General features: G+C 34.6%; 1 protein-coding gene across 3 annotated transcripts in view; it reads right to left on the bottom strand.

Moving 5' to 3' along the window:
* The window catches only part of UBR3 (ubiquitin protein ligase E3 component n-recognin 3), a 253,610-nt gene that overhangs the window by 50,748 nt on the left and 176,111 nt on the right, over positions 1-26,751 (bottom strand). For all 3 annotated transcript variants that reach the window (XM_044242304.1, XM_044242307.1, XM_044242306.1), the window contains exons 31-32: positions 22,206-22,311; positions 1,753-1,856 (exon numbers count right to left, since the gene is read on the bottom strand). In XM_044242304.1, coding sequence (XP_044098239.1) covers positions 1,753-1,856; positions 22,206-22,311 — 210 coding nt within the window. The remainder of the gene's footprint in view (positions 1-1,752; positions 1,857-22,205; positions 22,312-26,751) is intronic.

Genomic DNA, 26,751 nt, shown 5'->3' with positions numbered 1-26,751 from the left:
GAATAGGCACTTTCCCAAAGAAGACCTCCAGATAGCCAACAAAAACATGAAAAGATGCTCAGTATCTCTTATCATCAAGGAAACGCAAATCAAAACTACAATGATATATTACCTCACACCTGCAAGAATAGCTAACACCAAAAACGCAAGACACAAGTGTTGACAAGAATGTGGAGAAAAAGGAAACTTCTTGCACTGCTGGTGGGAATGCAAACTGGCGCAGCCACTCTGGAAAACAGTATGGAGGTGCCTCAAAAACTTAAAAACAGAGCTACCCTCAATGGGGTATCCTCAATGATCTAGCTACTGGATATTTACCCAAAGAATACAAAATTCTAATTCAAAGGGACATATGCACCCCTATATTTACAGCATTATTTATAATAGCCAAGATATGGAATCAACCCAAATGTACATCGATTGATGAATGGATAAAGATGTGGTGTGTGTATGTGTGTGTGTATATTATATATTTATGTGCGTATATTTATATATTATATGTGTGTGTGTATAAACGTGTGTGTATAAACACATGTACATATTTATTGGATTTACTCAGCCATAAAAAGAATGAAATCTTGCCATTTACAATGAAATGGATGGAGTTAGAGAGTATTAAGTTCAGTGAAATACGTCAGAGAAAGACAAATTACCATATGATTTCACTCATATGTAGAATTTAAGTAACAAAACAAATAAGCAAAGAGAAAAAAAGAGAGAGAGAGGGGCAAATCAATAAATAGACTCCTGACTATATAGAACACACTAAGGGTTACCAGAGGGTAGTGGTTGGGGGGAATGGGTGAAATACAAGATGGGGGTTAAGGCGTGCACTTGCCTTAATGAACACCAGGTGATAAAAATAAAAATTTTTTAAAAACCCCCAAATTTAAGTATAAAATATTAAACTACAGTTCAAATATAAAATATTATGCTTATTTATTAATGACATTTAACTCCTCAGTATCACAATTTGCATAAAATACCAATTTGCTTATCTTTAGAATAAATGATCGCTTCACACCCTTAGGTAAAAAATTATATCAAAAGATCAAGTTGAAGTACAAACAAAAAGTATCTTCCCCAGTAACAAGGCCTTTATACACCTATAGATGTTCTTTCATGTAACTCATAATAACACAAGAACAAAGCTCTTCACCAAAAGGGAATGGTTAATTATTTAGTAGAATATTTTAAATGTCTTTAAATGAAAACTACAAAGACTATGGAACAATAATTAAAACATTATTAATATAATATTAATGTTATTGTTATCACAGTATTAATGCTGTTAATATCAAGATAGTACATTAACATTAATTAAAAATTATGGGGTATCACATTTGAATAACCCTATGATTACTACTATATAAAATATTTATGCACGTAGATAGAGTAGAGGCATTAAGGCTGACAATTTGCTCTTTTTTTTCACATTTTTGAATTATCACTTTAAATCTTTTTAAAACAGAAGTTTTCAGAGTGATTTTCCCTCATCTTTACCTTATTATTGAATAAAAACCTTAAAAGAACTGTCCTCTTCTTTTTACTTTTTATTTTACTTTATTTACTTTTACTTTTTACTTTTTATTTTACTGTCCTCTTCTTTTAGATATATATGATTTACTACTAATAAAAAAACAAAAAACTCCTTGACCTCACAACATTACCAACAGAATTAATATTTGTCCCCATAATTTTTAGAGTATTATGTTTATTATATGGCTAAGAAGCAGAATTATAAAGACATACCTTTTCGTAAGGGTTGCGGCATCATTAAGATCTGGATGAGCAAAAGGGATGTAACATCATGATAAAGAACTGGAACCTCAGGCTGTTGTTCTTCATTTCCCTGCCTAAAGAAAAATGCATTATCACTTTAGACAATATTGCATATCTTTTCTAATTCATTTTATATTTCCCACATATGTCTATGGAACAGAAATCAAACTTTCATAAACAACTGAGAAATCTCAAAAGAAAAAGTTAGGGGCCATATTTTTTTACTTAAAAATATAATCTTTACATCCATATATTCCCTTGACTCTGCCTAATATGAAAAAATTACATGGAAAATTTATTAGATCTTACTTAAGTAAACAACTGGGATACATTAACTTGATATGAATTTTTTTTAATTTCTTAAATTACAGAAATTAAATGAAGGATTAAATGGAACTTTAGAAGATTAGTTTCACTATACGTGGAGTGAATATAGGATACTTGCCATCACAAACCTTGCACTACAGAGTAAATGTTCACATTATTAAAAAAGAACAGGTACAATTCAAAAACAAGTTATACAGAAGAGGCATGATTTATATATTTTGTTAACAAGTTGTTTCAATTTTATGACTATCATAAAAATTCAAAAAATCTTTAAAATTTTCAAAGTTTCCAAAAAAAGATAATGATAGCCAAAGCAGAACTTAAAACACACTATAAAAGACAAAGTAGTAAATCGTAGGAATGTGGAGTACTAAGAGAAACACAGAATATATTCCAAAGCAGATCTCATTCTAGATCTATAAGAATTTTTAAAACCCTGAAGGAAACATTTTTTTAATCGTAGGTTTAATTTTTAATGTCAGAAAACAAAAACAAATCTTATGCTTCTAGAACTGACTAAATTTGAAACTATCACTCAGACTAGATTTACAATGAACAAAAACTGTTCAACTCTTTTGTTAGGCTCCATCATTGATCAAATACTTCCTACATGTCAGGCACTAGACACACTGATAAGTAAACCAGTGCCTGCTGTTCTGAAGTTTTTAAGTGCCAGGGGAAGACAGCTCTTTAAATGTCTCCATTTTCTACCAATACCCCTTAAATTAACTTGTCTCTCTCTCCAAAGCTAACTTCCTATTAATGCTATGAAACCTACTATTTGTCTCTCCAGTCTCTCTTTTTTATAAGCCCAAAGTTCTTTTTTTTTTTTAAATGGGGGAGCGGCTACCATTCACTCATCTACTATTTAAATCCCCCCAAAAAGGGTTTTCCACATGGTCAACAATGACCTCATATTTATAAAGTCTAGTGGATATTTTTCAATCATTATCTTATTGACCTTTAACTCTGCATACAGTTGAACATATTTGTCTGGAAAATTCTCCTGGCTTTTGTGAAACACTCTCTCAGGTTCCCTTCTAACTTTCTGATTACTCTACTTTCATTTTCTTGACAAGTTCTTCCTCTGACTAACCTAGAAATGGTGCTGCTTCCCAAGGCTCCAATTCCTACTCTCTTTTAATATAAAGCACTCATTTTGAAAGACTTCCTAACCCAATCACCAGCTATACATTGATGACTTCCAAGTCTGCATCTTTAGCTATGATTCTCTTACACTCTCTATCTGAATACTCACTATCTCCACTTGTATATCTAACAGGAAGCTCAACCTGAGCATGCCTGAAACTGAACTCATGCTCTACTCTATACCCACAATCCCCGCACCCCCCTCCAGCCATAACCAATCTACTCTCCCTTCTGTGTTCTTAGTCTTGATGTGGTTCATTTATTATACCCTCTAGCATTTAGCACAATGTCTGAATGCAATATAATATATACAACACTAAAAAAAGAATGAAAAAGAATGAATAAATAAGGCAGCATCTTGGGGATATCCTGAACCTACCTTCTCTTGTTCACCCCATATTTATCAGTAAGTCCTAACAACTATCTTTATTTTCTTTGTCATCTCTATAGCCACTGCCTTCTCACTATTCAATCTCCAGAATTTTATGTTCTCCCAATTCATCCTCTACACTATTAAGTGCCCTGGAAAAAAAGAAAAAAAGGAACCTTTCACGGAAACTATATCTTGTTTGCCGTCATTTCTCTGATGCCTGATTAAAACAGTTTATAAAAACCAGCTGAATAAATTTAAAAATGAAAAATGAATGGATGGCTAGATGGAAAAACAGGTAGAAAAAGAGACAAAAACTAGTTAGCTAAGACTACAGAGCATCAAGAGAGAAATAAAATGCACTGAGGGAAGAAACATCATAGAAAATCACAAACTTTAATAAAATTAGGGCCTATAATTCCTACATGTATTTGTATTTCTCTGGTTTTACCACAGTTCCTTTAGTGAAATGAACAAAATGACTCCAAAGGAAATATGCAAAGAGGATAAAACCTGTTCCCAAATATTAAGAGCAAAGTAACACTGAAAAATCCTTGCAGACCTATAGATGATAAAGAAAGTGGTAAGAAACATGTCCATTAAAAACTACTTAGAGGGGCACCGGGTGGTTCATTGGGTTAAGCCTCTGCCCTCAGCTCAGGTCATGCTCCTAGGGTCTTGGCATGGAGCCCCGCATTGTGCTCTCTGCTCAGCAGAGAGCCTGCTTCCCCCTCTCTCTCTGCCTACTTGTGATCTCTGTCAAATAAATAAATAAAATCTTTTTAAAAAAACTACTTAGAATAAAAATGAGTTTGGATTATCAAACTACTGTATTAAATCTAACAGCTGACAAAAGACTCATACTTAGAATTCAAAAGAACTTGATGGATCCATTTAAACTAACCCAATCTCACTTCTATGCAAAGATAAATTTTACTGGACAAAAATCAGAGAGGCTTAAGAACTTCTTGCATCATGACCTAAAATACTAACAAATTACAGAGATTTTAGGAATAGAAAATAAAAATATCCCCAAATGAGTAAATTAACTATAGTTTCTTAAAAATAGGGATATTATAAGCAACTGAAAAGTTTAAAGGGCTAACATAAGTTTATATTCTCATTTATTTTATTATGTGTCAATAATTTTTTTGTAATAGAAGCAATCCTTTTCAAATTTAGAGGTTAATTATTTTGCTATTATGTCTTGTTTGCTTATTATTATTATTGTACTGACCTTCAAATATTATTTAAAATCAGTCTAAATCTCCATATGCATGGACAACTATAGTTCACATTATATCCTCATTATAATTATTCATATACACTTGTTTTAAATTTAGCGATCTTTATATTAAATATAATATATTTAATAAATTTAATAAATAAAAATTTAATAAATAAAAATGTTTAATAAACTGAGAATGTATACTTAAGGAATATTTCAAAACTACAATGATACAAAAAAGAATTTTAAAAATGGGGAATGTTCTGGGGTCCCTGGCTGGATCAGTTGGTAAAGCATGCAACTGTTGATCTTGGGGTCATGAGTTCAAGTCCCATGCTGGGCTTAATAATTATTTTTTTAAAAATGGGGAAAGTTCTTAGTTGGGAAACGGTCTCTATAAAGATAACTATTTTCCCAAAATTAATTTACAAATTTAAAATAATTCTAATCAGAATCTCAAGTGAAGGTAAGGGCTTAGAAAATGGTTCTAAAGATCATCTGGAAGAATAAGCAGATGAGAACAGTAAAGGAAAATTGGGAAGCAGGGGATGGGGTTGGAGGTGGAAGAAATGAGAGAAGCCTAATCTAACCAGAGACATACACATAACATATCTTCCCAATAATTAAACCAGAATGGTTCTATCACAGACATAGGCTTGTACGTCAAAAAAACAAAGTGGAAAGTCCCTCATCAGGACCATAACATACGAAAATTTAGTATATAATAAATGAGATGTAAAATTGCTAAAAAATTAGTTATTTAAAAATAAATCTTGGGGCACCTGGGTGGCTCAGTGGGTTAAAGCCTCTGCTTTTGGCTCAGGTCATGATCCAAGGGTCCTGGGATCGACCCGCATTGGGCTCTCTGCTCAGCGGGGAGCCTGCTTTCCTTCCTCTCTCTCTGCCTGCCTCTCTGCCTACTTGTGATCTCTGTCAAATAAATTTTAAAAAATTAAAAAATTAAAAAAATTAAAAAATAAATCTTAAATCTTCACGTATTACTGATGAAAATAAATACCAACATTTTAAAAAACCATCCCATAAGAAAATTCTACAAAGAATAAATGAGTAGGTATTGCAAATCCTAAGGCAGGAAACACAATGTAATACAGGTTTTAAAGGTAAACTCCAGAACTTGGATGGGCTAGATAGGTATTCTAAGTATGAAAGGAACCAGAAAAAATAAGAAATACAGGGCCTGACTGGTTTGGCTAAATGAAATTTTCAAACCTTAATATGTCAAGAAAAGTAATATAAAATTAAAAGGCAAACATATTTTGGAAAAATGTTTCAACATCTATGAAAAAATAAGGTTTACTACTTTAAGCTGTAAAGAATCACTAAGATAATTTTTTAATTCTTTATTTAAATACAATTTAGTTAACAGATACTGTATTACTAGCTTCAGAGGTAGAGTCTAGTGATTCATTATTTGCATACAACACCCAGTGATTATTACATCAAGTGCCCTCCTTAACACTCATCACCCAGTTACTCCTTCCTCCCACCGACCTCCCCTCCAACAACCTTCTGTTTCCTAGAGTTTAGCATTTCATATAGTTTGCCTCCCTTCCTACTTTCACCTTATTTTATTTTCCTATGTTCATCTGTTCAGTAATAGATAGTTTTTTAAAAATAAGATGCCAACAGAAAAATGGGCAGATGTTCTAAACATAAAATTCACAAAGAATGTACACAAATAACTAGTAAACATGAAATATTTATATAAAGTTAACTTTACTTTTGTTTTACTAAAAAAATGTCTATTACTTTGGAAACCCATTTTTTTAATCTATCAAACTAGCCCAAAATATGTTTTTAAAGTGATAATACTCAAGAGTAACAGAAACAGGACTATCTCTGCATTGCCAGTGAAAGCTAATATAGGTACAATCTTTCCAAAAAGCAATGCTATGTAACACAGTGCCTGACATACAGTGAATATTTCTCAAATAAATGACTAAATACATAAAATATTTACATGCTTTCACATTATTCTAGAGTTCTGAGATTACATCTGACATGTCAATAATTGCTTAATACATCATCTGATATTATGGCAGAAAAGGAGAAACAATTTTAAAAATTAACAATAGGAATGAATACATAAATTAGGTATGTTTACAAATGTTTAATGATGTGGGAATTTGGGTGTCATGTGTTAATTTTAAAAAGCAGATTCTAAAACTGGTATAGTAGGACTCAAAAAGTATTTAAAATTTTAAAATATATATACAGAAAAAAAAGAAACTGGAAATAAGTATCTCAAAATGTTAACAATGTTAGAGGAATTCCTAGAAAACAGGACTGATTTCTCCCCCTCATATTTGGTCTCCTTTTTATAGTTCATGGATTCATGAAACTATAATAAACTATATATAACATGTGGATTACAAGATTTTTGATTCTTTTGGGGAGAGAGTCCAAGACAGTGGAGGATTAGGAAACCTTAATTTCATCTGGTCCCAGAAATTGAGCTAGATAGCTATCAAACCATTCTGAACACCTGCAAACTGAACTAGAGATCAAAGAAAAGAATAGCTGCAACTATAGAAAAGTGACCACTTTCTTCAGGGTAGGACATGTGTAGAAGTGAATCTGAGTAAACATATGGGAAGCTAGACCATGGCAGGAGAGAGCCTCCATCAGCCAGCTACTGACAAGTGACACAGCAGAGGAGCACAAAACTGGAACTTCTAGAAGTCTGCTCCGATGAGGGATGTCACTCTAGTGGATAAGCAGGCTGGGTGGAACCCTCGCTGGGACAGTGTGACCTGAGGAAGGATGGGGGCAGGGCGGGGGGGGGGGGGCTGAGGGCAACAGACCTCCCAGGTATTGGAGTGGGGAAGCTGACTGCAAAGAGTGAGCCCAAGAGTGGGCTCTCAGTTGGGGGTTGCCATAAACTGTGATTTGGAGCACAGTCAGGCCACTACTCTTCGTGCAGGGGCCCAACAAGCAGCAGATCCAGGGAGAACCCCCCTTCCTACCCTGGGAAAGGAAGTACAGGATTGCACCACAGGAGCATGCTGAGTTTGGAGACTCCAAACAGGGTCTTGCACTGAGACAGAAATGCTCGGTCATAGGCTGGGTAAACATCAAGTGCAGCCAGAGACCAGGAAGATAGGAGTGACTGACTGCTTTTCTCTGAGAGCCCACTGAGGAGTGGGGCCCAGAGCTTTAGGTTGGGGCCAGAGATTGGAGGTCACCATTTTCATTCTAATCCTCTAAAGCTGTGCAAAGCTTTCAGGGAACAAAAGCAACATAGAGCAGTAGAAAGCAGATTACTTAGCCTGTCCCCAGGCAAGGGTGGTACAATTCTGCCCGGGGCAAAGATATCTGAGAACCAGTGCAACAAAAGATCAGCAAGAACGTCTAGTATATGTGCTGCCGAAGCGAGCACGATCAGCAAGAACGTCTAGACAACACCAAGTTTACCCATCAATGAGAACTGCAAAACTACAGTACAAGGGGAATATAGCACATAGAACTCTCGGCCTTTTTGCCCCATGATTCTTTAGTCTCTAAACTTTAATCTTTTTTTTAAATTTTATTTTCTTTTTAAAAAAAATATTTCTTCTTTCCTTTTTCAACCTTATCATATCCTTTTTAAATATCTTTTTAAGTTTTCATTTTTACAGTCACATTCTATCCCACCACTGTATTTAATCTTATTTTTATATATAGATGTTTCTCTTTCTTTAAAATTTTGGGATGCAATTTCTTCTAACAGACCAAAACACACCCAAAATCTAGTGTATGGCTCTGTTCTATTCACCTGCCTAATCATACACTTTTTTTGTCTTTCTTCCTGTTTTGTTTTGTTATTTTTTGGAGATTTTATTGTCTTATTAAAGTCCTTTTAATTTTTAAATTTTCATTCTCATGGTTACATTCTATCTTTTCAATGTATTTAATTTTATTTTTCTATATATAAGTTTTTCTTCCCTTACAATTTTGAGTTGTAGTTTCCTCTAACAAACTGACCAAAATACACTCAGGAAATAGTGTACTGCTCTGTTCAACTGTCTGTTTATATCCCTTCCTTTTGTTGTTGTTGTTTTCTCTCTTTTGTTTTTTCTTGTCATTTAATTTCCATTTTTATAGTTACATTCTGTCCTTTCATTTTATTTAATTTTATTTTTGTACATATATAAGTTTTTTTTTCTTTACAATTTGGGGAACTAGTTTTCTAAAAAAACAGACCAAAATACACACAGAATCCAATGTATTGCCTTATTCTGCTCACCTGTCTGATTCAACTCCCTACCCTCACCCCACCCAGTTTCAGGTTTCTTCTGATTTGTTTAGCATGTATTTCTCTGGGGTCATTGTTGCCATTTTAGTATTTTGCTCTCTTGTTCATCTATTCTTCTCTGGACAGAATGACAAGATGGAAAGACTCACTTAAAAGAGAGAACAAGAGGCAGTACTGACTGCCAGAGACCTAAGCAATACGGACATTAATACGATGTCAGAACTAGAGTTCAGAACAACAAATATAAAGAAATAGCTGGGCTTGAAGTAAGTATAGAAGACACTAGAGAATCCCTTTATGGAGAAATAAAAGGACTAAAATCTAACCAAGTCACAATCAAAAAGGCTATTAATGAGGTGCAGTAAAAAATGGAGGCTCTAACTGCTAGGATAAATGAGGCAGAAAAGAGATTTAGTGATACAGAAGATCAAATGATGGAGAATGAAGAAGCTGAGAAAAAGAGAGATAAACAACTACAGGATCACGAGGGGAGAATTTGAGAGATAAGTAAAACCATAAAGCAAAGCAGTATTAGAATAACTGGGATTCCAGAAGAAGAGGAAAAACAGAGGGGGACAGAAATCAGATTGGAGCAAATTGTAACAGAGAAAGAACTTAACTATTCTGGGGAAGGAAAAAGGCATCAAAATCCAGGAGGTACAGTGAACCCCCCTCAAAATGAATATAAATAGGTCAATATCCCAACATATAATAGTGAAACTTACAAATCTCAGAGACAAAGAGGAAATTCTGAAAGCAGTGCAGGACAAGAAGTTTGTAACCGACAGAGGTATAAACATTAAACGGGCAGCAGTCCTGTCCACAGAGACCTGGCAGGCCAGAAAAAACTGACATGATATATTCAACGAGAAAAATATGCAGCCAGCAATACTTTTATCCACCCAGCATGTCATTCAAAATAGAAGGAGTGATAAAAAGCTTCCAGGTCAAACAGAAACTAAAAGAATTTGTGATCACCAAACCAGCCCTACAAGAACTATTGAAAGAGGTTCTCTAAGCAAAGAAAGATCCCAAAAGTAACAAAGACCAGAAAGGAACAGTGACAACATACAGTAATAATCCCCCTACCCCACTCCCCACAGGCAATACAATGGCACTAAATTCATATCTTTCAATAGCTACCATGAATATAAATGGGCTAAATGCCCCAATCAAAATATACAGGCTATCAGATTGGATAAAAAAGCAAGACCCATCGCTATTCTGTCTCCAAGAGACTCATTTTAGACCCGAAGACACCTCCAGCTTTAAAGTGAGAGGGTGAAAAACCATTTAACATACTAATAGACATCAAAAGAAAGCTGGGGTTGCAATCCTTATACCAGACAAATTAGATTTTAAACCAAAGACTATAATAAGAGATGAGGAAGGTCAGTGTATCATAATTAAATGGTCTATCCAAAAAAGATTAACAATTGTAAATATTTATGCTCCTAACATGGGAGCAGCCAATTACACAAGCCAATTAATAACAAAATCAAAGAAACACGTTGATAATAATACAATAATAGTAGGGAACTTTAACATCTCCCTCACTGTAACGGACAGATCATCTAAGCGGAAGGTTTATAAGGAAATAAGGGCTTTGAATGACACACTGGACCAGATGGGCTTCACAAATATATTCAGAACATTCCATCCCAAAGCAACAGAATACACATTCTTCTCAACTACACATGGAAATTCACCAGAATAGATCACATCCTGGGTCACAAATCAGGTCTCTACTGGTACCAAAAGATTAGGATCATTCCCTGCATATTTTCAGACCACAGTGCTTTGACACTTGAACAAATCACAAGAGGAAATTGCAAAGAACTCGAATACACGGAGACTAAAGAGAATCCTACTAAAGAATGAATGGGTCAACCAGGAAATTAAAGAAGAATTTCAAAAATTCATGGAAACAAATGAAAATGAAAACACAACTATTCAAAACTTTTGGGACGCAGCAAAGATGGCCCTAAGGGAAGTAGATAGCAATAAAAGCCTTTCTCAAGAAACAAGAAAGGTTTCAAATACACAACCTAGCGCTACACCTAAAGGAGCTGGAGAAAGAACTGTAAATAAAGCCTAAACAGAGCAGGAGAAGAGAACTAATAAAGATTAGAGCAGAAATCAGTGAAACAGAAACCAAAAGAATAGTAGAACAGATCAACAAACTAGGAGCTGGTTTTTTTAAAGAATTAATAAGACTGATACACCCCTGGCCAGACTTACCAAAAAGAAAAGGACCCAAGTAAATAAAATCATCAATGAAAAAGGAGAGATCACAAGCAAAACTGAGGAAATACAAACAATTACAAGAACATAATATGTTCTTACATGCCAACACATTATGTTCTTATATGCCAACAAATTAGTCAATCTGGAAGAAATGGATGCATTCCTAGAGACATATAAACTATCAAAACTGAACCAGGAAGAAACAGAAAACATATAACCAGCAAGGGAATTGAAGCAGTAATTAAAAATCTCCCAACAAACAAGAGCCCAGAGCCAGATGGTTTTCCAGGGGAATTCTACCAAACATTTATTCTTTTTTATTTTTTTTATTTCTAAAAATTTTATTTATTCACTTGACAGAGAGAGAGAGAGCTCACAAGTAGGCAGAGAGGCAGGCAGAGAGAGAGGGGGAAGCAGGCTCCCCACTGAGCAGAGAACCCGACACGGGGCTTGATCCCAGGACCCTGAGATCACGACCTGAGCCGAATGCAGAGGCCCAGCCCACTGAGCCACACAGGCGCCCCTCTACCAAACAGTTAAAGAGGAATTAATACCTATTCTTCTGAAGCTGTTTCAAAAAAATAGAAATGGAAGGAAAACTTCTGAAGCCTTTTTATGAGGCAAAGATTACCTTGATCCCACAGCCAGACAAAGACCTCATCAAAAAGGAGAATTATAGACCAATATCCCTAATAAACATGGATGCAAAATTTTCACCAAAATACTAGCCAACAGGATCCAACAGTACATTAAAAAGATTATTCACCACAACCAAGTGGATTTACTCCTGGGCTGCAAGGTGGTTCAACATCCACAAATCATCAATGTGATACACTACATAAATAAAAGAAGGGACAAGAACCATATGATCCTCTCAATGGTTGCAGAAAAAGTACTTAACAAAGCACAGCATCCCTCCTGATTAAAACTTTTCACAGTGTAGGGATAGAAGGTACATACTTTAATATCATAAAAGCCATCTATGACAAACCCACAGCAAGTATTATTCCTCAATGGGGAAAAACTGAGAGCTTTTCCCCTAAAGTCAGGAACACAGCAGGGATGTCCACTCACCACTGCTATTCAACATAGGACTAGAAGTCCTAGCCTCAGTAATCACACAACAAAAAGAAGTAAAAGGCATCTGAATCAGGAAAAAAAAAAAAAAAGGCAAACTCTCACTCTTTGCAGATGACATGATACTCTACATGGAAAACCCAAAAGACTCCACCCCAAATTTCTAGAACTCATAGGAATTCAGTAAAGTAGAATGATATAAAATCAATGCACAGAAATCACTTGCATTTCTATACACCAACAATGAGATAGAAGACAAAGAAATTAAGGAGTCAATCCCATTTACAATTGCACCCAAAACTAAGATACCTAAGGAAAAAACTAACCAATGAGGCAAAGGATCTGTACTCAGAAACTATAGAATATTCATGAAAGAAATGGAAGAAGACACAAAGAAATGGATAAACATTCCATGCTCATGGATTGGAAGAACAAATATTGTTAAATTGTCTATATTACCTAGAGTAATCTACACATTCAATGCAATCCCTATCAAAATACTGTCAACTTTTCTCACAGAAATAGGATAAATAATCCTAAAATTTCTATGAAACGAGAAAAGACCCTGAATTGCCAAAGGAATGTTGAAAAAGGAAACCAAAGCTGGTGGCATCATAATTCTGGACTTCAAACTGTATTACAAAGCTGTAAACGTCAAGACAGTATGTTACTGGCACAAAAATAGACACATAGATCAATGGCAGAACAGAGAACCCAGAAATGGATCCTCAACTCTACGGCCAACTAATTTTTGACAAAGCAGGAAAAAATATCCAATGGAGAAAAGACAGTCTCTTCAATAAACTGGACAGCCATATGCAGAAGAATAAAACTGGAACATTTCCTTACACCATATACAAAAATAGACTTAAAATAGATGAAAGACCTAAATGTGAGACAGGAATCCATCAAAATCCTTGAGGAGAACATAGGCAACAACCTCTCTGACCTTGGCCACAGCAACTTCTTGCTATACATGTCTCCAAAGGCAAGGGAAACAAAGGCAAAAATGAACTATTGGGAATTCATCAAGATTTTTTTTAAAAAAGGAAAAAGTCAACAAAACCAAAAGACAACCAATAGAATGGGAGAAGATATTTGCAAATGACATATCAGATAAGGGGCTAGTATCCAGAATCTCTAAAGAACTTATCAAACACCCAAAGAACGAATAATCCAATCAAGAAATGGATAGAAGACATGAATAGACATTTCCACAAAAAAGACATCCAAAGGTCAAGAGACACATGAAAAAGTGCTCATCACTCAGCATCACGGAAATGCAAATCAAAGCCACAATGAGACACCACCTCATACCAGTCAGAATGGCTAAAATTAACAAGTCAAGAAACAACAAATGTTGGTGGGGATATGGAAAAAGGGGAACACTCTTACAATACTAGTAGGAATTCAAACTCATGCAGCCACTCTGGAAAACAGTATGGAGGTTCCTCAAGAAGTTGAAAATAGAATTTCCCTATGACCCAGTAACTGTTCTACTGGGGATTTATCCCACAGATATAAATGTAGGGATCTGAAGGGGCACCTGCACCCCAATATTTATAGCAGCAATGACCACAATAGCCAAACTATGGAAAAAGGCCAGAAGTCCATCAACAAATGAATGGATAAAGATGCAGTGTGTATATATACAATGGAATATTACACAGCTATCGAAAAAAATGCCTTGCCACTTGCAACGACGTGAATGGAACTAGATAGCATCACACTAAGCAAAGTAAATTAATCAGAGAAAGACAATTATATGATCTCACTCTTATACGGAATTTAAGAAACAAGGCAGAGGAGCATAGGGAAGAGAGGGGGAAAAAATGAAACAAGAGAGGGAGACAAAAGCATAAGAGATTCCTAATCTTAGGAAACAAACTGAGTGTTGCTGGAAGGGAGGGGCATAGGGGGATGGGGTAACTGCATGATGGGCATTGGGGAGGATATGTGTTGTAATGTGCACTGGGTATTATATAAGACAAATGAATCACAGACCTGTACCCCTGAAACAAAGAATATGTTCTATGTTAATTTAAAAAATAATTATAAATCAATCAATCAATCAATCTTGTAGGTTCTTTCATTTTTTCCCCTCACCATTTTTGCACATTCTAAACATTATACAATATAATTTTTATAATCAGGAAAGAAATTTACAAAAATAATAATAACCTGTAGCTTGTTAGCTACAAAGACAAAAACAACCATTCTGAGGACAAAAAATGGATCTTTCCTGGCACATAGCAGGCACATAAACAGAATAAATCAATATAGAAAAAAGAAACAAAAATTTTAACTATAGGGTTTAATACCATCCTTGTGATAACTATTCTTTTAATGTTTAATATTTTAAAATACAAAAAAATTTTTAAATATATAATTGTTTCTATTTCTTAAAGTTTTTAAATAATCTTCAAAATCCAGATTATAAAAATGTATACTTCTATTAGCTCTATGAATGATAAGAGGAAAAGGGTGTGTTATATTTAATAGGCTTGAGTTTCCATTTTTTTTAAACCAAAGTCATTATCATTATAATGAGATAAAGATAACTTTCAAGAAGATTTTTAAAAAGGTATATATGAGAAACCCCTAACATTAGACATAGAATTTTATATTCAGAAAGTATTAAAAGTAAGAAAATAGAAAAAGATACTTCAATATTCTAAAATCTAATATATAGGTAGGAAACACAGATATCAACTATAATATTATAAGTTAGTGAATCAATGAACCATAAAATTGAGAACAAATACGGGGGTGGGGAGGGAGGGTCAACCAGATTTTCCAGAAATTGTTCGGATCTCTTATTACTAAGAAAGGAAACAGAGTAATAGTTAGACTTAGGCTCTTGAGGGGCACCTGGGTGTCTCAGTTGTTACGCATCTGCCTTCAGCTCGGTCCTGGGATCAAGCCCTGCATCAGGATCCCTGCTCAGAGGGAAGCCTGCTTCTCCCTCTCCCTCTCTCCTGGCTTGTGTTCCCTCTCTCACTGTCTTTCTCTCTGTCAAATAAATAAATAAAATCTTTTTTTAAAACAATAACAAAAAAATATCTAGGCTCTTGAATCAGAAAGATATGAATTCAAATGCCACCCCTATTTCTTAATAGCTGTGTCCCCTAAAAACCAGGTTAATTAATTTTTCTTTTTTTCTTTTTTTTTTAAGTAGACTTCATACACACCATGGAGCCCAACATGGAGCCTGAACTCACAACCCTGAGATCAAGACCTGAGCTGAGCTGAGATCAAGAGTTGGATGCTTAACTGACTGAGCCACCCACACACCCCAATTATTTCTTAAGCCTCAGGTTTTTCATATGTAAAATTTGGGATAACAATGGTACCTCATGTATACAGTTACAGTGATGATTAAATGAGATTACATATGCAAAACACAAAATTACCTAGTATGAAATAATCACTGGTTAAGTGTTCATACATTTGCTACTAACCTAGTAGGTATTAAATCTTAGGGGTTGATAGTATATGTGCTGCCAAAGCGAGCACTCTTAGGGGCTGATAGGAACACATCTGACAAACAGTACTATTGAAAGCATCATACCTATGTCTCGTCTTTAAAACCTTTACTTCAGGTGCCTCGTTAGCGCAGTAGGTAGCGCGTCAGTCTCATAAAACCTTTACTTCATCAATACTACACTTAGGAAAATTTTTGTTTGCTGAACATCTTTAGACTCAGAGAATTAGGTCTTCTAATATTTTACTAGTACACCATCCCTGCCTTTGAGTATGTAAGTCTAGCTAGGAAAGAAAATTACTAGCTGATGTCAACAAATTTAACTTTCCTTAGCCATAGCATGCAAAATACTCATAGCTTGCTAATTTTGTCTATAAACACAAAACACAGACACAACATTTTTTTTGAGAAGTAGCAGGACATATTCACTCAAAGTATCTCCCCAGAAAAACTATAATTACTGATTATAAAGGATAAAATAATAAATTTACAGTTGAAAAGCCTGGCAGATACCACATTAACCAAGTGATCAGAGTCATTATCATCAATAACAACACAAATCAATAGCATGTACCTCCTAATATGATGCACCAAAAAGAATATGTTACTTTTAATATTTCTGCCAAAGATTATCATCTGAATTTAACCACAAGGAACTACTGAACAAAAATAAATTGAGGGATTCCACGAAATAATTGGCCTCAGTTCCTTAAAAAAAAATCAACGTCATGGAATACAAAAAAAAGGTTGGGAAGAATTTCAGATTAAAGGAAATTAAAGAGATAGGACACTCTAAATGCAAGCAAAATCTTCAATTCTCTATGCATTGCATTTGTATTTCTAAGACATTTCTGAAACAACTGGCAAAAGGTGAGTAGTTCTGTATGAGATAGGGGTCAATATTATTACTTCTCGTATAAATTTCCAATTAACCCTGCACTGTTTACTATAAAGACTAGGCTTCATTCACTGTTCATCAGTGCCATCTATGCTTTAATTCCAATATCCAGACATGTGTGGGTCTGGGTTTGTTTTAACAAATAAATGCAAATGCATTTTATCAGCCCTACTTGATTACACAAATGGTGGCATAATGAACACATTTTTTTTTCTCCTGTATTTTCCTCCTAACATTGTATCTTGATGGAGATCTTTTCATATCAATAAACAAAGTGCTTTCTCACCTTTCTTTCCATTTCTTTCTTTCTTTTTTTTTTTTTGATAGTTCTGTTTTATTTTACTATTGTATGGAGGGCAAAGCAATAGGACATCTGTTAGCTATACGGACAAAAATAAAACTGGATCTATTCCTTATATCAGATATCATGGCAAATTCCAAATAGAGATCTAAATATAAAAACTGAAGTCACAGAAGTATTAGAAGAATCATAAACCTGATAAGAGGTTACTATCCAAAATACATAAGGAATTCATACAACTCAATAGCAAAAAAAAAAAAGCCAATTAAAAAATTAGCAGAGGATATAAACAGACATTTTCCCAAAGAAGACATACAAAGAGGTACTGAAATACCTCTTTGGTATTGAAAATACCTTTTCAGTACCAAGAGGTACTGAAAAGATGTTCAACATCACTAATCATCAAGGAAATGCAAGTCGAAACCAAACTGAGATATCATTTCACAACTGTTAACATGGCTATTATCAAAAAGAAATATCAAGTATTGACAAGAATGTGGAGAAAAGGAACCTTTGTGCATTGTTGGTAGGAGCGTAAACTGGTATAGCCATTATAGTAAACAGTATGGAGGTTCCTCAAAAAATTAAATATGACTACCATATGATCCAGCAATTCCACTTCTGGGTATTTATCCAAAGGAAATAGAAACAGTAACTCAAAAAAATATATGCACCCCCAAATTCACTACAGCATTATTTACAGTCACCAACACAAGAAAACAATCTAAGTGTCCATCAATGTATGAGTGGATAAAGAAAACATTACACACACACACACACACACACACACACACACACGCAAATATTATTCAGCCATAAAAAAAGAAGGAAACCCTGACATTTTTGACAATAAGGATGGACCTTGAGGACATTATGCTAAGTGAATAAATCAGCCAAAGAAAAACGAATACCATATGATTTCACTTACATGTGGAATCTTTTTTTAAAAAATTAACTCATAGATAAAAAGAACAAATTGGTGGTTGTCAGAGATGGTGGACGGTGAGTAAACAAAACAGGTGAAAGTAGTCAAATGGTACCAACTTCCAGTTTAAAATAAATAAGTCATGGAGACATAATATACAGCAGGATGACTATAGTTAATAATACTGTGCTGTGTATTGGAAAGTTGCTAAGAGGTTGCCTGGGTGGCTCAGTCAGTTAAGCATCTGCCTTCAGCACAGATCATGATCCCAGGATCCTGGGATGGAGTACCACATCAGATTCCCTGCTCAGCAGGGAGTCTGCTTCTTCCTTAGCCCCTCTCCCCCAATGCTTTTTCTCTCTTGTGTTTGAGCAAAAACAAGTAAAATTGGGGCACCTGCATGGCTCAGTCTGTTAAGTGGCTGCCTTCAGCTCAGGTCATAATCCCAGCATTCTGGGATTGAGTCCCACATCCTTGCTCTGTAGGGAGCCTGCTTCTCCCTCTGCCTCTGCCTGCCACTCTGCCTGCCTGTACTCTATCTCTCTGACAAATAAATAAACAAAATCTTAAAAAAAAAAAAAAAAGGTAAAATCTTAAAACAAGAAGTTGGTAAGAGAACTTAAAAGTTCTCATCACAAGAAAAAAGTTTGTAATTATGTACAGTGACAGATGTTAACTAGACTTACTATGGTGATCATTACACAATATACAAATATCAAATCACTATGTGGTAATCAGTTTAATTTCTCCTAAACTAATATTATGTTGTATGTCAATTATATCTCAATTTAAAAAAAGAAACAGGAAAAGAAAACCCAAGTGAATTTCTTTATAACCAGGGAGTAGGCTAAGACCTGAGTAAAGAGAAGTCAAATTCCAGAATTAATAAATGAAAAGATTATGAAAATGACATTTAAAAAAACTTCGGATGGCAAAAAAAATCATAAAAATATGTTTGACAATCTACTGAAATATATTTGCAACTTAAAATACAAAAGGCTAATATCCATAATCCATAAACATGTTTTTAAAATGATGAAAAAGACCAACAACTCAATATTTAGAAACAGGTAACAGATAAAGGGTAACAGATAAAGAGTTCTCAAAAAGAAATGCAAATGGGCATGAATGGGAGATAAAGGTCTCTGAATTGATCACATAGTTTTTCCTTTGGAAAAATATAAGCTTTATAAAATTAAGATAAATAAATCAAGGGGAAAAGGTAATCTTTACTGAATAAAAAAAGAACTAAAACAAGTGAGTCTCAATATAAATCAAGTTGAAGGCAGAACAACACAGGAAAAAAAGTTACTTTAAATGACTTAAAAGCAATATTTTGCCTATACATCCTTAGTGGTATATATTCTAGATGAAAAGAACTTAAAGTCAGTAGTAGTATCATTTTTTCAAAATAATTATAGTTATACGTAAGTAATAGAAGTAGTAATAAAGTTAGTATCATTACGAACCTAGATTTTCAAAGAAGAGAAAAAAGATGGAAATAACAAAAAGTTAAAAAATAAAACATAACTTTGCAATCTTAATATTTGAATTACAAATATCATTAAGAACTTGGGATCGTTATCTTATTTAAAAAAAGAAGAAGATTTACGAGGTGCCTGGGTGGATCAGTCAGTTAAGTGACCAATTCTTTTTTTTCTTTTTTTTTTAAAGATTTTATTTATTTATTTGACAGAGATCTCAAGCAGGCAGAGAAGCAGGCAGAAAGAGAGAGAGGAGGAAGCAGGCTCCCTGCTGAGCAGAGAGCCCGATGCAGGGCTCGATCCCAGAACCCTGGGATCATGACCTGAGCCGAAGGCAGAGGCTTTAACCCAATGAGCCACCCAGGCGCCCCTAAGTGACCCATTCTTGATTTCCGCTCAGGTTATTATCTCAGGGTCCTAAGATCAAGCCCCACATCAAGCTCCGCACTCAGTGCAGAGTCTGCCTGTCCCTCTCTTTCCTCATCCATCCTCCCCCTGCTTGTCTGCTATCTTTCTCTAAAATAAATAAATCTTTTTTAAAAGACTTCTGGGGTGCCTGGGTGGCTCAGTGGGTTAAAGCCTCTGCCTTCGGCTCAGGTCATGATCTCGGAGTCCTGGGATTGAGCCCGCATCAGGCTCTCTGCTGAGAGTTTCCCCTGCTCAGTTTCCCCTTCCCCCCTCACCTGCCTCTCTCCCTACCTGTGATCTCTGTCAAGTAAATAAATAAAATCTTAAAAAAAAAAAACAGACTTCCTTACTGCCACTGGAATGGCCTATAAGCCTATAAATTATTGTGATAACACGATAGCTAAATATACCCCTTAGCACCAGGATTATGATCTCTAAATACCATTTCCCATTAAAAGGAACTACTCAAAGAAATGGCTGATGCCAGGTAAAAAGTGTAAAATGTACAAAATAAGCCTAGATTAACTTACTGTGCCAGAAAGTAAGGATATTATCAAAGACTGCTTGGATCATTTCGAAGTACAACAGCAATTTTAAAGGGATTCTCACTAACCTAAAAGAGAACAATATATCTCTCTTCAAATTAGTGTCTTCACTTTCTTTGGGTAAATACCCAGAAGCAGAATTTTTGGATTGTGTGGTAGTAGTTCTATTTCTAGTTTTCTAAGGAACTTCCATAGCAGCTGCACCAATTTACATTTCCACTAACACTGTATGAGTGTTCCCCTTTCTCCACATTCTTGCCAACACTAAGGAATAGATACACACACCCCTATGTTCACTGCAGCATTATTTATAATAGTCAAGATATGGAAGCAACCCAAGTGTCCATCAATGGATGAACAGATAAAGATGTGATGTATACACATGTGTGTCATATATACACACACTAGAACATTACTCAGCCATAAAAAAGAATAAAATCATGCCATTTGTGACAACATGGATGGACCCAGAGAGTATTAGCTAAGTGAAATTAAGTGATGGACAAATCCTGTATGATCTCACTCTTATATGTGGAATCTAAAAAACAAAACAACCAAGCAGACAAAACAAAACAGAAACAAACTCATAAATACAGGAAACAAACTGGTGGTTACCAGAGTGGAGCAGAATTGGGGATGGGTGGAACAGGTGAAGGGAATCAAGAGGTACAAACTTCCAATTATAAAATAAGCCATGGGGATGTAATATACAGCATAGGGACTATAGTCTGTAATATTGTAATGACTTTGTATAGTGACTAGACTTATCAAGAAGATCATTTTGTAACACACAAAAACACTGAATTTCTATGATGTGCACATAAAACTAACAGGATATGGTATGTCAATCATACTTCAATTAAAATAAAACAAGATAAAATAAAATAAAATGGGACAATTTGCACCAAAAAGAATGGCTGAATGAAGTGAACACATCAAATATATAAAAACTATGAGATTATCAAATAAATAACCACAACTTATTGGTCACCACTGGAACCTGCTAGGGCATCAAGTCCCTTCTTTGAAAACTTTGTGAACTGGGAAATATCAAGCATTCATCCTGCCAAACTATATTTCAGGGTAACCAAATAGATGATATCAGAAAGCTTTCCTTTATAAAAAAAAAAATCATTCCTAGTTAATAAATCAGAAGGGAGGTTTTTTGTTTTTGTTTTGTTTTTACAAAATCACTCTTTTGAATCATCTAAGGGAATACTAGATTTAGACAAGAATCATCAGGGGTGGGGTGCCTGGCTGGCTCAGTTGTTCAGCATCTGCCTTTGGCTCACGTCCTGCTCACCAGAGTCCACTTCTCCCCACCTCTCTCTCTGACCCTCCTCCCCACATCCCTAAACAACAACAATAATCAGGGGTTACAAAAATCACTTGGGTGTAAGGCTGATGGAGAACAATAAACTAAGGCTACCTGAACCCACTAATCAATTCTGACTTAAAAAGAGGGGCAATAAGTCATTGTGTACTTCCATTCAAACTTTTTAACTGCTTAAAAATTAATGGATTCTTTAAGACATTTTCTAACTTGGTATGAATTTTTAGAGAATTTTTACAGAAAGCATAATGTTAAATTTTTTTTATTTTTTATGTATTTCTATGTTTAAAAAGGAAAATTCACACATTCATAAAGAATTTTAATTCTATTTCAGTATGTAACTATTTCTCAAAAACAGTTTTAATTGACTTCAATCTCCCAATAATACTTACTGTGAATTCTCCTCTTCTACTAATTGCGTAAGCTTTCTCCAGGGATTAAACTCAGAATCAATGCTATAAAGCCGCATGTGCAAGGCTAATACATGGAACAGTTGATCTAAATAAATTGAAGAAAAGGTTTAATTATTAGAAAGTTCACACAATTCTTCCAGGACAAAATTCATACAAAATTTCTAGCTAATTCATGTGGAAATATTTCCCATCTTCATAATCATAATTCACCAAGTTTAAGTATCAACTACTTCATACTCTCTTTTAAGGTAAACTCTGAAATATTTATGCAAAAAATTACCACTAGAATCTGGACTATCCTTATGCTCAGTCTCAATACTGGAATGGTTCGTTCTCCTTTTCTCCTGTCAGACCTACTTTTCCTTGGCTTTATGCATCAGGCTTGACGAATGGTACTTCTCACACTCGTGGCTGTCCCTAACAAAAGATTTACTATTATCAATACTCTAATCTGAGTAATATTGACAATGACATCCACATAAACTGCTGTTAGATGAAATTCTTTACATAGTATTTTCCCCTAAGTCCTCTTTAGACTGAGTTGTGACTTCATTATCTTTTGACTCTAATGAAGAAAAAACTGATCATGTTATTACTTAGCATAGCTACTCCAGCTATTTTCATTTCTTCTGTCTAAATCATACTAATAATCTATAAGTCTTAGCTTTCAAAAAAATCTGCTCATGACATTTGGGGAAAAAAGGCTTTTCTTTAAAATTTTAAAACCATTCAGAAGAAAATCCTAAATTTTGCTTTCATACCACATATCCTTTTTGGCAGTAAAAATGACAAGGAATGGATTAGATTATTCTGCCACAAATTCTCAAAAACATGTGTGACACAAAAGTCATTTTTTAGAAAATCAGATAATACTTTCTGACATATGACTGAAATTAATTCTTAAAACCAGACAGAGGGGTTGCGCCTGGATGGCCAGTGGGTTAAGCCTCTGCCTTCAGCTCAGGTCATGATCTCCTGGGATCCAGCCCTGCCATTGGGCTCTCTGCTTAGCAGGGAGCCTGCTCCTCGCCCCTCCCCCCACCTGCCTCTGCCTACTTGTGATCTCTGTCTGTCAAATAAATAAATTCTTTTAAAAAAACAAAACAAAACAAAAAACAAAACAAAAACAAAAACAAAACAGACAGAGGGCACCTGGGTGGCTCAGTTGGTTAAGTGACTGCCTGAGGCTCAGGTCATGATCCCGGAGTCCTAGGATCAAGACCCACATCAGGATCCCTGCTCAGAGGGTTGCCTACTTTTCCCTCTCCTCCCTGCTCCTGCTCTCTCTCATTTCTCTGTCTCTCTCTCCCCAGTAAATAAATAAATAAAATCTTTTTAAAAAAGCCAAATAACACAAGCATTTTGTTGTCACTTATTCTCTAAATTAAAATCAAAAGAAAACAAGATTTTGTTTCTGAGCAACCAGCTTAGAAACCAACTATATTTTAGATTAATTTAAGATCTATCAATATGATTCTTGTGAGGGGGTATAGTAATAGTAAAGGTAATAGTAGTAGTTTGGTTTGGGGAAGCTATTGTAAGGCATTATGAGAGCTATAAGATGAACAAAGTAAATGTTCCACTCTGTGTGGCAGATAGAGGAAATGGGAGGTGGGAAAGGGAACTGAATCTTAACACTCTATACATACCTGTAAGTTTCATCCTGATCTCTCTATAACAAACAAAAGGTAAATACCTCAACCTGCTTTGCCTCATGTTTATAGATCAACCTATAGTACAAATCCTCTCTTAAAATTTCTTCATCCTATTAATACCCAGATTAGCTGAGTATTTGTTACATGCCATGTAAATACTTGGAAATCATTTTTTGAAATGAAATCATTTTTTGAAATGATTTCCAAGTATTTTGAAATTTTGAAATTTTTTGAAATTTTGAAATCATTTAACATAGATTATCTCAATGACTTTTCACAAAAATTCTACTTTGTTATCCCCAGTTTTGAGACCAGTTAAGTCTCCCAAACTTCCAGTTTTTCCAGTAAACTTGTTCAACTAATAACACTGACAACAGGGATGTTATCAGCAGAGAAATAAAATGATGAATAATATACCGGTCATTTTATTTCAATTTAATTTTACATAAGAGATTGTTTCTGCCAAGTACATAACGTATAATTGAAGTGTCTAAAACCTAAAAGTGTTAAAAAAAAACAAACAAACATAAATTTCCCTAGCAGGAAAATATTTAACTCAAATTGCTAGGTGGAGAGTGTTATGTTTTTTATATAGGTGTTAACTGAATTAAAGAGTTGTTTTTAACTACATCGGAAACTAAGTATGTACTACTATACACTGGCTAATTCAATTTAAATTAATTTTTTTTAAAAAGCTGTTTTTAATACTTACTTTCAATACAGAAGTCAATTATCAGTTTATCTGATTTAATCAAAAGCATAGGAATTGCAATTCTACTAACTTGTTTTGCATTGAAACCATGGTAGCATAGAAAAATGCTACAATCCATCTATTTTCCTAACCTCTACCATAATTAAAGAAAAAATGTTGAAGGAAACTTTTTTATCTCTTCTATTTCCTCATTTCTGCAAATGAGGAAATAGGCCCAGAGAAAGGAAGAACCTTGCCAGATCACCCTAATACCAATGGAAAGGCTAAGAAAAGAATTCAAGATTTGCAACTTCCTTGTTATTTCTATCACTCTAGTTCTCCCTAGGCTTTTTACAATAAAAAGAAAAGTGCAATATTCCTTCTCTAACACAAACATACCCCTTTCCATTCCTATGAAAAACTGATATTGTAACCCTGATGCATCTTCTAAAGCTATTAATATAATATATAACAAGCATCCTTGGTATTGATTTAAGAGCTGAAGACTACTAATAAGGTACATCTACCTTTGAAAAACAATGCTAGAAACTGCAAATAATTTCAGTAGGAAATAGAGAATTGGCCAAATAATAACACCTTTCACTATTCATTGTATTCTTCAAAATTTTAGTCTGAGGGCTATCAGTAATAAACTCTCATTTAGCAGCAAAAAGATCTCTTAACCAAAACAAATAATGACAGTAGGAGACTAAAGAGAACCTATGTTCATAATCGAAAAGTTAAAAAATGAAACTAATGGGAAAACATGTTTAAGTTCTATTTAAGTAATCTCTACACCCCATGTGGGGCTCAAACTCACAACCCCAAGATCAAGAGCTGCATGCTCGTCCAACTGAGAAAGCCAAGCACCCCAATGGGAAACTATTTTAAATTCCAACCATTTTTATAATATTTTAAAAACTGAGAAATGATTATATCAAGAAATTATATTATTAAAATCTTGAAAAACAACAGCAAAAAAATAGATAACTTCTTTTCTGGAACAACATGTTTTAAGTTCTAAAGTTAGACCCACATTTATAAAAGAGTTTTGGAAATGAGAAACACCATTAAATTTATTTAGAGGTATGCTATGATTTTAACACACGTATAGGAGGCACCATTGTCTACTAGGAATCAGGAAGTCCTAGGTTTGAATCCAAGTTCTGTACTGATCATGTGTCCTTGGACAAAAGACCTTAGTTTTAATATCTGTAAAATGGGAATAATGCCACCTTTTTGGCCTGTTATATAGCAATAATAGTTACAGTAATCACGTATATATGTAGTGTATAGGTAGCTGTGCTTACATATATACACACGGTTTGCAAGAATAAATTTCAAATAATAAATTTAATATTTATAAACTTGAAATATTACAATTAAAATTAGAAATTATGGCATTACAAACATCAGGTCTCTACATAAGACTACCTCTCCACAAAAAATATAAATATATATTTTTAAGTCTCATCTTTTCTCTCTTCTCCTGAACTTTTGGTACTACTCATTCCTGGTTCTCCCTCAGTTCCGTCTCAGTTACCTTTACACATTCTTCTTCCTTTGTTAAACCCTGAATGCTAGGATTCTTCATAAGAAAAAGGAACCCTTCCTAGTTCTCCTTTCCTCTCATTCTGCACATACTATTTCACCAAATTCAACTGCCATGTCTACTTGTAAGTTTACAATTCACAAATTTCTCTAGCTCTTCAATGCTCAACAGGCACCACAAAGTCAATATATCTAAAAACAGACTGATTATTAGCCCAGTGTTATCTGGGCTACAATGTTCAGTTCCTCTTATAATCCCTATTTGGGGGAATAACATCATTGCCCCTGCAAAACAAAAACAAAAACTAACAAAAAAAACTTGGAGACTCAAATCCCACATCCTTGCGCTCCACAGCCTACTGATTAGCAATCCTACTGGCTCTACTTCTGTGATCCATCCTCTTCTGCTTCACTCTACAGCTATATCATTTCTCAACTGGATTACCCAACAGAGTACTCATTCAGCTTCATGCCTTTTGTTTCACTCTCTCCCTCTCTCCCAATCCCTGTAAACAATAAGTCTATCACATTATCTCATAACTGGTTGTTGAACCAAAGAAGGAATAGGTTTTGAAAGCCCTTCATGAGATAACCTCTATCTTTTATTTCCTAACCTCCTTTCTTCCCA

This window comes from Neovison vison, chromosome 3, assembly GCF_020171115.1.
Source record: "Neovison vison isolate M4711 chromosome 3, ASM_NN_V1, whole genome shotgun sequence".
Lineage (NCBI taxonomy): Eukaryota > Metazoa > Chordata > Mammalia > Carnivora > Mustelidae > Neogale > Neogale vison.
This window is presented reverse-complemented; position numbering and strand designations above follow the sequence as displayed.